The 15,479-nt window shown below is 43.4% G+C and overlaps 1 protein-coding gene across 1 annotated transcript; it reads left to right on the forward strand.

Annotated features, from left to right (window-relative positions):
* Window positions 1–984: 984 nt before the first annotated feature.
* Window positions 985–2,199, forward strand: ARC (activity regulated cytoskeleton associated protein; the record flags this gene model as incomplete). The annotated part of the gene is made up of 1 exon (XM_079533341.1): window positions 985–2,199. One exon carries the CDS (start codon window positions 985–987, stop codon window positions 2,197–2,199), a length of 1,215 nt encoding a protein of 404 aa, XP_079389467.1.
* Window positions 2,200–15,479: the final 13,280 nt, after the last annotated feature.

Below are 15,479 nucleotides of genomic sequence, written 5' to 3' on the forward strand. Positions count from 1 at the left end.
GTGTGTGTGTGTGTGTGTGTGCGTGCATGCGAGGGCATGCGGGGGGACCGTGGGCATCTGCCTTGGTGTGACACACTGAATTCCTCCTCATCTCTCCCTCTGAGAACCCTGCCAGGAGAAGCATGCTAATGATGACCTTGCTGAGTAAATAGTTGTGGCATGAATAAGTGTTTTTCCTGCAATCCGAAAGGCGGAAGGTGCGATTACTCATCCATCTATCCAACTGTCTCCAGCACCTTTCAAGTGCTTCTCGCATCGAGTCTGGGGGCGTAGGCGAGGGGGTGGGAAGCGAGGGGAGGCTGCCAAGATCTGGGTTGCCACAGACACCGGCCTCGCTTTTCCTCCAATGAATGCTGTGCTGAGAGTGCGAGAGGAGGCAGGGCAACACCCACATGTTGAGCTGTGTGGGGTATAAGTAGATGGAAGTGCCTGGACTAGTGGCAGTTCAGACAGGGAAGAGAAGCAGAGCTCTGTGCATCTATACCGAAAGCAATTTTGTCTCGACAAGTTTACCGGAGAAGAAATCATCAGGATTTTTTTTTGTTTTTTTTTTTGCAGCACTAACAGCTTCCAGCTTCTGTGAGCATCGCTGTGTTTCAACGAGCGGGGACTGCACGCCGTTTGAGATTCTCAGCTACGGACAAGCAGGTAGACGGCACGCGTTTGGGGTCAGACGTCTTAGCCAACTCCTCTCCTTGTGCTCCTGAAGGATCCTCGCTCTGGGACACTCTGAGCACGTGAGACCGGCGTTTCCAGGAGGAGAAATTTGCCTCCAACTCTCTCTGCGATCCACGGGGACTGAACAGCTCGCTCTGCGGTGATATCTGATTTGGTTGTGTTTGTGTCTAAAAGTCCTTTGAGGGGGGTTTAGAAGTCTCTGTGTGTTGCTTGGGAAGTGCTGTGTTGAGGTTTTTAGGAGCAGGCTCTAGGGCCAAGGCTTATAACCCAGTTCTGTCTGTGTTCCGTACTCATACAGTAGGAGCCATGCAGCTGGACAATGTCACCAATGCAGGCATCCACTCCTTCCAGGGGCACCGTGGAGTGGCCAACAAACCCAATGTGATCCTACAGATAGGGAAATGCAGGGCAGAAATGTTGGAGCATGTCAGGAGGACCCACCGGCACCTCCTGTCCGAAGTCTCCAAGCAGGTGGAGCGTGAGCTGAAAGGTTTGCAGAAATCAGTGGGGAAGTTAGAGAATAACTTAGAGGACCACGTGCCAACTGATAATCAGAGATGGAAGAAGTCCATCAAGGCCTGCCTGGCTAGGTGTCAGGAGACCATTGCTCATCTGGAGAGGTGGGTCAAGAGAGAAATGAATGTTTGGAAGGAGGTCTTTTTCCGTCTGGAGAAGTGGGCGGACCGTCTGGAGTCCATGGGAGGCAAATACTGTCCTGGGGAGCATGGCAAACAGACCATGTCTGTTGGGGTGGGAGGCCCGGAGATAAGGCCAAGTGAAGGTGAGATATATGATTATGCCCTTGATATGAGCCAAATGTATGCACTGACCCCTGCTCCTGGGGAGGTGCCCAGCATCCCCCAGGGCCATGATTCCTACCAGTGGGTCTCTGTGTCAGAGGATGCTCCAGCATCCCCGGTGGAGACTCAGATCTTTGAGGATCCCCATGAGTTTCTGAGCCACTTGGAGGAGTACTTAAAGCAGGTGGGTGGGACAGAGGAGTACTGGCTGTCTCAGATCCAAAACCATATGAACGGTCCAGCTAAAAAGTGGTGGGAGTACAAGCAGGACTCTGTCAAGAACTGGGTTGAGTTCAAGAAAGAGTTCCTGCAGTACAGCGAGGGGACTCTGACAAGGGATGCTATCAAGAGGGAGCTGGATCTACCCCAGAAAGAGGGAGAACCCCTGGACCAGTTCCTCTGGCGCAAGAGAGACCTGTACCAGACCCTCTATGTTGATGCAGATGAGGAGGAGATTATTCAGTACGTGGTAGGAACCCTCCAGCCCAAACTGAAGCGCTTCTTGAGCTATCCCTTGCCCAAGACCTTAGAGCAGCTGATTCAAAGAGGGAAGGAAGTCCAAGGAAGCATGGACCACTCAGAAGAGCCCAGCCCTCAGAGGACCCCCGAGATTCAGTCTGGGGACTCTGTAGAGAGCATGCCTCCCTCCACCACTGCCAGTCCCGTGCCAAGCAATGGGACACAACCCGAGCCCCCTAGCCCACCAGCTACTGTCATATGAGCTAGCTGGATGGAGACAGCAATCTGGGTTACATGAGAGGGAGAAAAGGGCATATTTAGGAAGCTTCTGCTCAAAGAGAGGTTCTGGCTGAGACATGACATGAAGTGTGCTCAGCCCAACAGCCCATAGCAAAGGAATTAACTTTGCTTGTGGGGGGAGGGTGGTGAAGGGGGAGAGGCACCTTAGAATGTGGTTGCCCACTTCACATGAGCCACACAATCCAGTGGTGCTGGAGATGCTACTTGCACCACTGCAGGGAATGGACTATTTTATAAGACCCATGACAAGAAACTAGAGACAATTCCCCAAATTCAGAAGCAATTACTTGGCACTGGCGGCTTTCAAGGACTTCAGATGAGCGCAGCTATTGGCTGAGGGTTTCTACCCATCTGGATCTCTTCTCCTTCTCCCCTCCCTCTTCTGAAGAGGTGTCCTTCTTCTGAGAGGACATCCTTCTTTTGACCCTTGTCCATTTCTATTTTACCACTGGGCTTCTGTTTACTTGACAGTCCCCTATTCTATCTTGATCTAAAGGACTAAATTTTTATTATTATTATTTCTTTATTTAAGAAGAAATGCTATGACTTCATGAAAAGAAAACTTTATGAATTTGGATAATTTTCAGTGGTTTTAATTCTACTGTGCCTAACACCTGCTTTAATGCTTTCGCACCCAAGAGGACAGTTTACTCCTTATCTTAGTTTCTGTTCACTCAAATCAAGGTCACTGCAGTGCAGAAGCAAATTTCACCCTTTCTCTGCACATTATGCTGTGCATTCAGCAGTAAATAGAGTTTCAGATTAAATTCTGAGTTCATTTATTGAAACGAGAATGTATCTCCCTTCAGAGAAGGGAGAGTGTCAATGTGGAGAGAGAAAACACTAGAGAGATTTTAGCAGATGGGGGGGAGGGGTTTAAGGGAAATAAATCCTTATATTTTGAATGAAACAAACAAACACATCCTAAATCCAGAGCAAAATATTCCCAGAGCAGCAAATCATGTCCATGCTGATGAGTGGAGACAACATTCCTGGAGACAGGAACTTCTGCCATATAAAAGCAAAGCTAAGTGAAAAGAGGAGCTGTATGTCCCAGCACAGGCTCAACCTGTGCATCGTAAAGAAGAACTTGTGCTTTAACAGACAGACTCAAAACACTCTTGGAAAGTCTGGCATCTCTGTCCTGGAGCGCCTGAGAACAAAGCATTGTCTGCTCACACAGAACTACCGCAGGAGTGTGCCATGGATGGAGGCAGGCTTGGACTTGGTGACATTTTCCATGTTGAGACAGCAATGCTCAGTCTTCACCTCGCCTTGACCAATGCCTGATGATGGGAGTTAGAGATGAAATTGCTATGAGAATTATGAAATTTGGCTCTTTGAAGCTTCTCAAGGTTGGACACATCTTGAGCATCATCTGCATTCATCACCAGACCAAATAAGAAACATCTCTGCAAGGAGATACAGCAGTGATGCAGCAACAAGACTGCCCCTGGGATGTTCCTGGCACTGCAACAGTAGCAATAGTGGCTTGGAAGACCTTTGGCTTACTTTCTTCCTAGAGGCTGAAGGTAGGACAACTTTCTGACATTGTTCTGTCTGCACTGCTTAGACCTAAGTTAGCCTGTCCAGTGGGAGCCTTACACTGGAATATATGGGATGTAGAGTACTGTAAATGGCAAGGTAGAGCTTGGAGGAAAAGAAAGGAGGGACAACCAAAGGGAAATAAAGGACAGTGAAAAGAAAAGGTTTCCATACACAATAATCTTACACATTCCTATTAATGTGGGGAAGGAGTGGGAATGATCTGCCCCATGAAGTTCTGGGCTTGAGTGCCCAGCTGTGACAACACATCACAGGTCCATAACACAGCCCAAAGTTAATGCATATCTGTTCTGCACATCTGCCTAGATGTAAGTTTTTGTTAGGAGAAGCGAGGGCTCTCCTCTTACTTGTTATTAGTGAATGTGAATTAGTCTGCAGTGGCTGTGTCTGTAGAGAGAAATGAGCAGTTCTTACTAATGACCTGGAATGGGTGGTGGAGGAGTGGGTGTCACTGCTGAGGATGAGCTGGCCATGCATTACAAACATTATCTTCTCTTGATTACAGTGACTCACTCAGATTCTCCTCTGAGAAAAAAATCACAATGCTCAAGACGCAGAAGGAAAGCCAAAGGGAAAAGACTTCAAAACCAATGATTCAACATGGGACCTGCTGCCAGGATCCCCAGCCACCCAGTGCCAGATCCACTGTCTGAATGAAAGCCTGGTACAGGTAATTACCTCTCCTTTTATCCTTATGGGCCTTTCTTAACCTCTTCATATCCCTACTCAAGATATTGAATAGCCCACGTGCAAATATCTGTGCTGGTCTTGGGACCTCAGAACTAAGTCTGAGACCTCAGCCACAAGGGTCTATCTCAACCAAATAGTGGGATTTCAGCTGCTTAATTTAGGAGCACAAGCATCAGTCTCAGTGATTAATGCCCTGGGAGTGGTATATGCCCTGCCTTATTTTTTGCTGGACCACTGCAAACGCTTAAACTAAAATGCCTAATGGGACTTCCAGCCCTTGAGCACCTGGTGGGCACAGCTGATTATAAACCTGTCTCCTGAGAAATCCTATGTACTCACCACTTTGGAAATCTAACCTGAGCTGTGTCATCTTTTTTCTTTTAGAGATTCCTGCTGCGCCTGTTACTGAGTTTCCTTCTCTGTGCCCAAGAGTCATGTCTTCCCAGGTGATAAGCAAGCACTGCTAGAAGACAGGGCAAAGTGAGCACCAAAGAGCCTTTCATGCAGTGCAGTGCCATACTCAAGATGCTGAGAGCCTTGAGTGAGTGAAAGGTGGAGCCACATCCAACAGGATGAAGAAGAGGCTGAGCTGGTCCAGCTAGTCCAAGTGAAGAAGAGAGTGTTAAGAAAGAGAAACCAGGAGGCAGAACAAAAGAGCCAAATCTGGGCTTTGAGGACAGCAAGGATGCTGGGCTTGTAGTGACTGTCTGTTGATATGATACCATACCTCTGCCATCTGCGGCCACTGAGAAATCTTCACTGGATTATCAGTTAGAAAAAAACTTTCCTGATTAACTTTGCTAAATGAATGACCCTACAAAGGCTACGAACCCTCCATGCTCTCAAGGCTGTAACTCATTTTTCCTGAGTTGAGGGTCGCTTCATTTCATGCGGGTATCAGTTTTCAAACCTCAAACAGCTCTGGGGGTTTGGAGAAGCATCCTGAGGTTCAGATGCTTGTCTGAACTGCTTGAGTTTGCACAACAGGACCAGCTGTCTTGCCAAAAGGGATGCTCTTGTGAGACAGCAGGTACTTCCTGGATCTGCATGGGCCAGAGTTACTGCAAGAACCAGGGTTCTTGAGTTGGCTTTGGTGTGGCTGCTTCCATCCAGACCCAGGGAGTGCAAAAGGTGCATGAAAGACAGTATGTGAATTGAGCCAAGCCTTTTTGCAAGACAGTTTTGGTTCACATCTCATTTGAAAGGATCCAGTTGGTTCCTCTCTCTTCCAGAGCCAACTGTCCTGGGTATGTGTGTGTGCGTGTCAGTGTGAGTGTGTGTGTTTTGAGCCAACAAATCTACTTAACCAAATTTTGAGTTGTTCTGTTGTGTTTAAACTAAGCCAATGGAACTTAATGTGCATTTCAACATTGCTCAACAGAAATGTCCAGGACTAGAAAATTATTTGAAAACATGTAAAATTCAAGTTGGTAGGCATCATCCCAAGGTCAATATGAAGTTTGATTTTGAGGTGCTTAATTTCTACAGTCCTTCTCAAGGAATCTAACTGCCTCAATAAGCATTTTCTATATCTATAGACTTTCCAATGATTTAGCCTGCCTGTGCTACTTGATTTGGTCCTGAGCTTTATACATTTTGAACTGACTTTGTGAAATGTGCACAAGTAAATATCCTTGGCTGATTTTATTTCAGTTATTGCTCCTAGCTGACTGGAGCTTTACTTGTAGCACCCTGGTTTATATTACCAGTTTCTCCAGGAAGGACTGGTAGTTTGTTTTGCTGGGGCAAAGTCATGTGAATGAAGAAGTGTGTATGTGTTGTGCCTGTGAAACTTTAGCGAATTTCAATTACTGGATTTTTGTTCCTTAGGCAATTTTACATTTGATTCTGACACAACTACCTTAGAGTTTTTATTTTTACTAGAAATATTATTAATTCAAACAACCTTGTACAAAAGGCAAACACACTGCAGGTTATAGGGGTTGAAGCCAAAGGTCTTTGTAAGCTGACATCACTTGCCCTAGATCTGACTGTATCAGACAGCATATTCCTCACATGTTATGTTGGAGTTACAAGATCACACCAAGCCACTAGAACCTGTCAATAGAATAGTGCTACACTTTATTTGCTATTGTAGCAAAGCCTTTTGTAGATTTATACAATAAAACTTTGAAATATCTGCTTCAAATGCTTTGTACCTTGTTTTCTTATCTTTCTTCTTTGGTTCCTGGGACACTCAAGTATTTATTGCTCTCTCATAATTTAGTCTTGTCAGTCATCTGGGCTTTTTGGGGTCATAAATCTTACTCCAGAGTTGACATAAAAATTGAATGTACAGAGCCTTTTGAGAAGAGGGTTTAGATGTGGATAAGCAGGTGATTTAATTGTTTTATTTAGCCCCTCATATTGGGTCACATGTGGCCCAGGAGTCTGGGAAACATGGGACTGTGGATTGTGCAGGTTCTTTTTGCGTACAGCAAAGAGAAAGTTGACTGAAACAGAAGGCAATCACATCCACCCACGACTGAGAGGTGATTTGCATGGATGAGCTGAGGCAAGTCAGGACAACTTAAAGAGGTTGCTAGGCCTGAGTTAACTACCTGATATTTAAAACGACTGCAGCAGTCAGAATTGCCAGCGCTCAACAACACAGATATCCAGGAGCTGTTACTAGGCTAGTGCTTTGCTACTTGGTGTATTCCTTTACAGTGGAGATGTTCTTCATTCTCTGGGTTCATAACCTATAAAATACTTTCAGGTCGTCAGGACTGAGGGAAGGGAACATGTCAGGGGAAACAGCTCAGAGAGCTTTAAATGTATTTCTGCAATAGGCTAAGTTCAAAGATCTGGTCCCAAAGACCTTCATCCCATGGGACACTGCCAAATGCATCTCCCTGGTATTCCCTTTGGTGGAAAGGCAGGACATGGTCTGATGGCCAAATATCCCTTGATGCCAACCAATAACCTTTATGTCTTCTGCTGTTTACAGATCATTCAACCACACACTCAAGCATGAGAAATGGAAGTGGTCACATCCCCAAGCTGCTGGAGTTTGAGGAGCATTTGAACAATGCTCTCAGACATAGTTTCAATTTTGAGTGGTCCTATGTGGAACTACAAGTTGGATTCAGTGATCCTGATCTGTCCCTTCCAACTCAGAGATTCTATGATTCCATGAAAGTTTGAAGATGTAATTTAGGTCCACAGCTTAAGCTCCACCTTTGTGCTCCCAACAATAGAAAAGAGATGAAAAACAGCCATTGAGATGTCAGACCAGCAACAGGGTGTAGAAAAAGTCATCCCATGCTGGGAGAGTATTGGAGGAAGCTGGGTAGGAGAAGAAAGCTAGACTTTGCACAGTCCATGGACATAGCCAAAGGGCTGGATCTACTGCAAGGACCAATACCATGTCCCACAGAATAAAAGCCAGGAGCAGTTCGGCTGGAGATGCTGAGCTCTTCCAGTAGAGGGGGGCAGAACTCCACTGTGTACTGTGGGAATTAAAACTAAAAAACTGCTAGAAAAGAGAAAAATCATTCTTGTTATCCTTCATCCTCATCTGATACACTCCCACAACTTCAGCAATATGAGATATATGATTGTTTGGGGAGGATGTCTATGGGCAAGAATTGAGAATCAAGGACAATGCAAGGTAGTATGGAGGGCTGATGACCAACATGCAGTGGAAGAATTTGGAAGAGGTGGAAGTATCCTGCAAAAGGAGGTGAGAAAGTTGAATGAGAGTGGGGAATGCCTGACAGTACCAGATGAATTTTGTTGCAGACCTTTCTGGATTTGAATCCAATAATTGTTTATTTTCTTTCTGCCATCTTCAGCTTACAATATCTAGAGATTCGCTGAACATACACCTTCATTTACTGAAGAAATACCTTCCTAATGCTCCTGGCTTCAGCAGGGAGTCACCTGAAACAGATGTAGCCCAGCCCTGCCTCAAACTAGTGGAAATCCTCTCCAAAATTGAGGTAGGAATACCCCACACCCCTTGTTTACTGAGGCATATACTCAGAAATTCTCAACTCACTGGTTGAGAATGAATGTGAAGTCACACACATACAGAACTGATTAAAGTCATTGATTCACACATATTTGATGCCCTTCCCTCCCCTCACATCCCCTCCCCTTCCTTTCCACTCCCCTCTCCCTTTTGTCTTCTATCTTTTCTTTCTTTTTTATTTCCCTATTCTCCATCAGAGCTATAATAATTAGCTCTTTAATTTTCTTATTTAAGGCAGCTTAAAGAAAGTTGTGAAATAGACTTTCTCAGAGTATTGCATTCACATATGAGATGTTCTCCAATTTTTTTTCCCTCTTTTTATTTTTTTTTATGAAAGTGCTTGCATTGGTCAGTCACGTAAATCACATTTACTGACTCCTCCAGCAGACGTATGTTTATGCACAGCATAACTGCTTCCCTAGAGCCACTTTTTTTTCCAGCAAAGCAATGTGTAATTAGGGAGGCTGTGAAATTTTTCTTATTGACACAATCTGCTATAATGACTCCACTTTCCATGTCAATATGATGATCTGAAGCTCTAAGCACTCACTATGATCATGCAGTTGGACATTATTTTAGACCTATTCCCACAGCTACTACAAGGAGGCATTAAAGGCAGGTTACATGCTCTCTACAACCAATATCTAATAATGAAAAACAGAAAGGTGGATTGCTAGGTGCAAAACTGGGTTAGATTCAGCAACAATTTCAGATGAAAAAAATGCAAATGATAATTACTCAGGAGACAACCATTTTTATTACTTTTTAGGCTACATTTCTGAAACTGATCATGCAGCGTAAATATGTCTTTTCATCTTTCCCTTTGCAAGTTTAATACCTTTCAACCTGTGAGCTGGCATCACACAGAAGTTCCCAAAGTCAGTAAATTCCTATATTTGTAGCACTGATGGACATGGGTTATTAGGCATGGTGATGATAGTTTGATGGTTGGACTAGATGATCTTAGTGTCCTTTTCCACAGGCAATATGACATATAAAAGAACACAAACAAAAGCCTGAAGTCCATAGAAAATCAGATGTCATTAAGTCCTGAATCCTATAGATTCACTTGTTGAAATAAGCGTGATTGTTCTTGATTCCTTTTGTTTTTGTTTTTGTTTTTCCCCTAAAGGAATAGCAACATCTTTTTCAAAATACACCTTTTTGACTTTTTGTTTCAAAACAGCACTACTTAAACACTGATTTCAAACTGAAAAATAACAAAAGAAAGAGAAAAATAGAAAGAGAGAATTTAGAATACTCATAACCACGTGGGTTTTGTTACAGGACTTAAAGGCATATGCTGTTTGTTTTTTCATCTCCAGCTTCATCCGTTACCTCATTTGGAAGATTTCTCCTCTGAATTCAACTTTCTCCATTTTATGCACTCCTTATTTGACTGCTGAACTTACAAGATCTCCATTGTTTCTCTCTCTGCCAAAAATACCTGCTGCATGGTTCTATGCTGCACACCTCAATGAGGCAGAATTTTCCAAAGATCCTAGAAACAGTGTGAAATCCTTATCCCAATTAAAATAATTTCCCCAACACAGCTGATAAGTGATCCCTCTTTGTATCCATATCCTTCTTTTGCTAGGGACCCCAAGCCTGGATGCAGCACTCCAGATGAAGTCTCTCAAGGGTAGAGTTGAGGGGGACAATCCCCTCTCTATCCCTGCTGCCACCCCTCTTCTCATGCAGCCTAGGATACAGTTGGCCTTCCAGGCTCTAAGCACACAGTGCTGGCTCTGGGATTGCCTCGACCCAAGTGCAACACCTTGCAATTGGACTTGTTGAACTTTATTATGTTCATGTGAGTCCAGTTTTCAAACCTGCCCAGGTCTATTTGGATAGAATTTCTTCCTTCTACTATATTAATTGTATAATTCAGGTTAGTGTCATCAGCAAACTGAGATCAGTTCTACAATCTAAGTCACTGATAAAGATGCTGAAGAGCACTGGTCCCCAGATTGACCCCTGGAGGAGACCACTCATGACCGCCATCTATCTGGACATGGAGCCACTGTCCACAATGCTCTGGCTGTGACCTTCTGATCAATTCTTTATCTATTGACTAATCCACTCTTCAAATCCCTATTTCTTGAACTTAGAGATCAGGATGTGATGTGGGACCATATCAAAGGCCTTGCAGAAGTCCAGGTAGATGACATCACTTGCTCTTCTCTACTAATGCTGTTACTCTAGCATTCCATCCAGGTGCTCTCATGCCATGCTGAGGTCAAGAAAAGTGTAAATATTATAAACTATTTACAATGGTGTAAAAGATCCCTCAGGGAAGTCAAGCAAAATAGATATTAAAATAACCCTTCTTCTCAACCTTGGTTTCTCAGTTGCACACATATTGCCTAGAAGTCCTCTTTGGAACTGCAGAAGGACTATACAGGTTTTTTCGTACTGTGTAGAGTATCTGGTCCTGGAAAACTGATGAGGAGAAGGTAATCCCAAAGCAGACTTTCTAGACAGCATAACATTTCTCTTAGCACTCCTTTGATGAGAGTGGCAGGGACTTTATGTATCAGGAAGAGGAAATCTTGGGGTCATTCCTTCCCCATGCACTTAGCTGTCTCTTGGACTTTTACAACCTAAAGCAGCCACCCTTCTGCCCTGATCCCCATAGCTCCACAGATCTCTCAGGTCCCTAATGGCCCCTAGGCCTAATGAGAAAAACTGGTTCATTTGCAGTCAGTGTCACATCCCAAAAACACAATGTCCCAGTGAGGACACCTGGGATATGTTATCCTCCTGTTTTTCCTTGGAAGGTAGTGGTACTCACATGGAGAGAGTGGTTTACAAAATGTCTAAGAGTGAAGGTAAAGGCAGAAATTAAATAATGATTACAGACATCTCTTGTTCATGCAGAATCCCCTCTGAGATATCACTCGCATTGCATGCGTCAGCCAGTATCATCACAAATATCATTCTCATTTTATATGTGGGGAAACAGAGGCATGGTGATTAATTATTTACCAACGTTAGAAATAGACAACAGCGTAGGATTTTCTATTAGTGCTTTGTTCTTTCACTGCTCAGGTAACAGTTTTCTCTGCAATCACTGTCACTTGTTTCTCATGGCCATTTAAGGAACCTAAATCTCCTTGGAATCAAGTAGAAACTAGACCCTAATTTATCATATTTCAAAGGCCTTTAACTCTTGATATCTCCTCTACACAGACACTTGCAGTAAAGGAGAACCAAACTTAGTAAAGGTCGACTTTAAGCCCTGTAGCTTCAATCTTGTTCAGAATTAAGTCGATCTTAATGCACTGTGGCTCACTTCCCGTTGGCAGGGGGAAGGTCTGATAGTGAATTCACTAAATTAACATCTCTTGATCTTTATGAGGTTTGTCCACATCACATTGAACCGTATCAGTACCTTCTCTTGCTCTTTTCCACCAACAGACAGACCCGTGGTTGCCTCTCTATGACAACAGCACAAAAATCTTCTCAGGTTCCACTTTGCACAGAGCATCTAGAGCATCACAGATATTACAAATTCCACACAGAATTGGCCTTTGATCAGCAAGCACACACACAGACTGATGCAATTTTACATGATACAAAGTCAGGCACATGGAATAGCATACAGTTTTCTTAAAAATCCAGAGAAATAATTTTTCTGTAGGCTTTTTATACAGGTTATCAGATTTGAACAGCTGGCAAATGTCATTCTGTAGTATATGCCACATATCGCCTATCAAGATCATGAAAAAATGCACTTTATTTTTTCCTGCCAATTTTCACTTGTTGTTGTTGTTGTTGTTACCTTAAAGTAGTTAAAGGCACTGGGCCAAGCTAGATGACTTAGCAGAGACCACAAAAAATCTCTGCAGAACAGGAGCACATTGTCAAAGCTGTTTCACCTCACACTAGCCACAGGGAAATTGGGTTAATTGTTACCTATATCAGCAGAAATCACTGTCTGGCAACAATTCTCACACAAGAGTAGAATTGTTTTTGCTGTAAACATACAGTGTGAGACAGGATTTGGAAGCAACAAAAACAAACAGGAAGAATCTGCCTTGTTAAAATAAAGAATTCCCCATTTTACCCACCCGTGTCACCCAATGATATCTTTTCAGAGACTGGACATAGTGTCGAATGTCCAAAACCAGCACCACACCAGGGCAATGAGACCAGAATTAGGCTTGTTTGCCATCCAGCAGAGAAATGGCTTCACCCAATGGCTCTAATTAATCCTAAACCCTGCAATGCATTCAGGGTAGAGAATAACATCACCTTGGCTGGCCCCTTGTACATGGTTGTGGTTTTGGGAAGTCACCTTTTTCTGCTTTTGTGGAAAAGCTTTCCAAGACTACCCACAACTCATGAACTTGTATTCTCTCGCAGTTCTGATCGTCAGAAGCAATCAAGCACCTTTGTGGTTTTTTTCTTCCTACTCAATCTTTTTTTTTCTTTTGTATTTTTTTTCCCCTAGTATTCAGAGTGCAGAATAGCCATTTCCCTGTGGTTCTACCTGGTTGCTGAAATAAAGCTGTAATCACAGACTCCAAAGCTATCAAGCCAGTGACTTTCCCATGGCTTGGAAGAAACTTATTAATAAAATAATAATAACTACTTTAAAAATATATATAAATAAAATAAGGGAATCCTGAAAAACTCAGTGCTCTGTCACAAGGCATTCATAAGCATTCTGAGCTCGTTTCTGTGTTGCTGAGGCTCCACATCTCAGAAGGTAGAAAGTGTCAATCAGGATTTTTGCTACTGGAAGCAGGGACCCAAATCTCTATGGAAACGAGACAGAGGTGACAGTGACTACAGAGAAGCATTCTGCATAGATTCCCATCCCAACAGTTTACATTTGCTCAAGGTATTTATACTGCTGTAGATCTAGAAAAATACAAAATGATTTAGTTTTCCCAGACCTGCTTCACTTTTTCTGTACCCTCTAACATCAGTCAAGGAACTATAACCTTTAACTAGTTCTACTTCTTTGCTACCATGTTATCAGTGACTAAACTTTTGATGCAGGTGGAAAATCAATCTAATGAGTTTCCATCTACAGAGAATGTCAGGATATACAGCAGATCTGCAGCATTCCAGGATGGACTTCACTCTCTATGACTCCCTGAAAGGAGGCTGTAGCAAAGTGGGGGTCAGCTTCTTTTCCCAGGTAACAGCAATAGGATGAGAGCTAATGACCTCAAGATGCACTGGGGGAAGTTCAGGTTGGATGTTAGGAAACATTTCTTCTCTGACAGGGTAGTAATGTATTAGAACAGGCTGCCCAGGTTGCTGGTGGAGTAACCATCCCTGGAAGTGTTCAAGAAAAGGGTGCATGTGGTACTGAGGAACATGGTTAGTGGACATGGTGGGGATGGACTGACAATTGGACTAAATGATCTTAGTGGCCTTTTCCAACCTTAATGATATTTTGATTCTACGGTGCTATGATTTATGAATGGAGATACAAGCAGAGAGGATGCTTCAGACTAAGCCATTCAGAGCAGATCAATAGGTATATGGTTTCCCTTTCACTTTTGTTGCTGTACTGCTTGTTCTTGGGTTAAAGGAGAAGAATTGGTGAGTTATTCATCCTCCTGACTGTATCTAAGGAGGTGGATGCATGGATTCATAAGTGGAAGAAGTTCTGTGTCTGCCCTTCTGGAATCTAGAATCTGAAATAATGCTTGGCCATGCGTGAAGTTGAAAGATGAGAGTTATAGCTTCCAATTATACAACTCTGTACTGTACAACAGTAAATATGTGGGCCATGAAATAGGTACAGCGAAGGTCCAAGCATCAGACATAACAAACTTGCTATATAAAATGCATCATGACGTAGTTCTGACATTCAGTCAGTGAAGGCAGAGGGGACTGTCTCCTAGAAACCTTGGCTCTGGCCCTCACATATTCAGCGAGTCCCTGCCTAAATATATTACAAGTCAGGCAGGAGCTGTCAAGTCCTGGGGTAGTGGTTTAATAAGGATTGCAGCAGGGGTTTTAATAAGGGTTTCAACAGGAAATGTCAAGAATGACTTTGAGTATGAATCTTGCTACTCCCTGGGCCTAGAAACTCAGGGAGCACACAATGAGTCACGACCCATCTCCTCCTCAAACCTGGCAATGACTTTCCTGTAGCTCATCCCATGCAATGAGAAGAAAGGTGGCTATTTACTCATTGGCTGTGTTGTCCTCTGCAAGAGGAATCAGTGCCAGATGTTTTCCCTTAGAAACTTCAAAGCCTGGGAATATCTGCTTCAGCCAGTGGGGGGGGGGAGGGGGTCTCACAGCCGTAAAGAATCATGTTGCCCACTTAATTCAGGAGAACATAATCTGCTGCTGTGTGTGAAATGCACAGATCATGTTTTATATCATTGTAAAAGTTCTTCTAGTGGTGGAGACATTACACTTTCTTCAGCTCTCACACGTCTGCAGCTTCATGCCAGAACATCTGGAAGCATCAGCTCTGGCTTTGGATAGTACATGACCATAACTTGCAAGCAAATTATTTTCTTGCCACAGCTGATGTCCTTTTAGAGATAAAAATGGACCTTAAACAGTAAGTTTCCACCTCTTTAAGGCTGAATTTCACTGTGGGTTTTATATCACTGCAGAGGACAACTTCTGAAGAAACTTCCCCACTTTCCATCTGCATCTGTTCTCTGCACAGTTCAAGAATGATTTTTCTTTCTGTATCTTTGCTTTGACTCTTTTTCTGAACACTGAAGCTAGATTTTCATTGAACAATAAAGAGGGAAGACATCTGATAGGAGTGAGACCAGATGATCACAAGGGAATTATCTATATCCCAGGCCATTTAAAACAATATAAAGGCCAACTCGTCCCTCAGGCAGGACACTGCTGGGAATGCAATGGACATGAATGAGTTGAGGAACTAATTAGATGTGATTGCTTCCATGGCTGCTGTTGCTAAGGAGACTGCTTCCTTGGCATCTTCAGGTTGAGTACTCCCTTACCATTAACTTCTTTAGAAATTAGGCTCTCAGGTACTAAGCAATGAGAGGAAA

This window comes from Tetrao urogallus, assembly GCF_951394365.1.
Source record: "Tetrao urogallus genome assembly, chromosome: 3".
NCBI classification, from domain to species: domain Eukaryota; kingdom Metazoa; phylum Chordata; class Aves; order Galliformes; family Phasianidae; genus Tetrao; species Tetrao urogallus.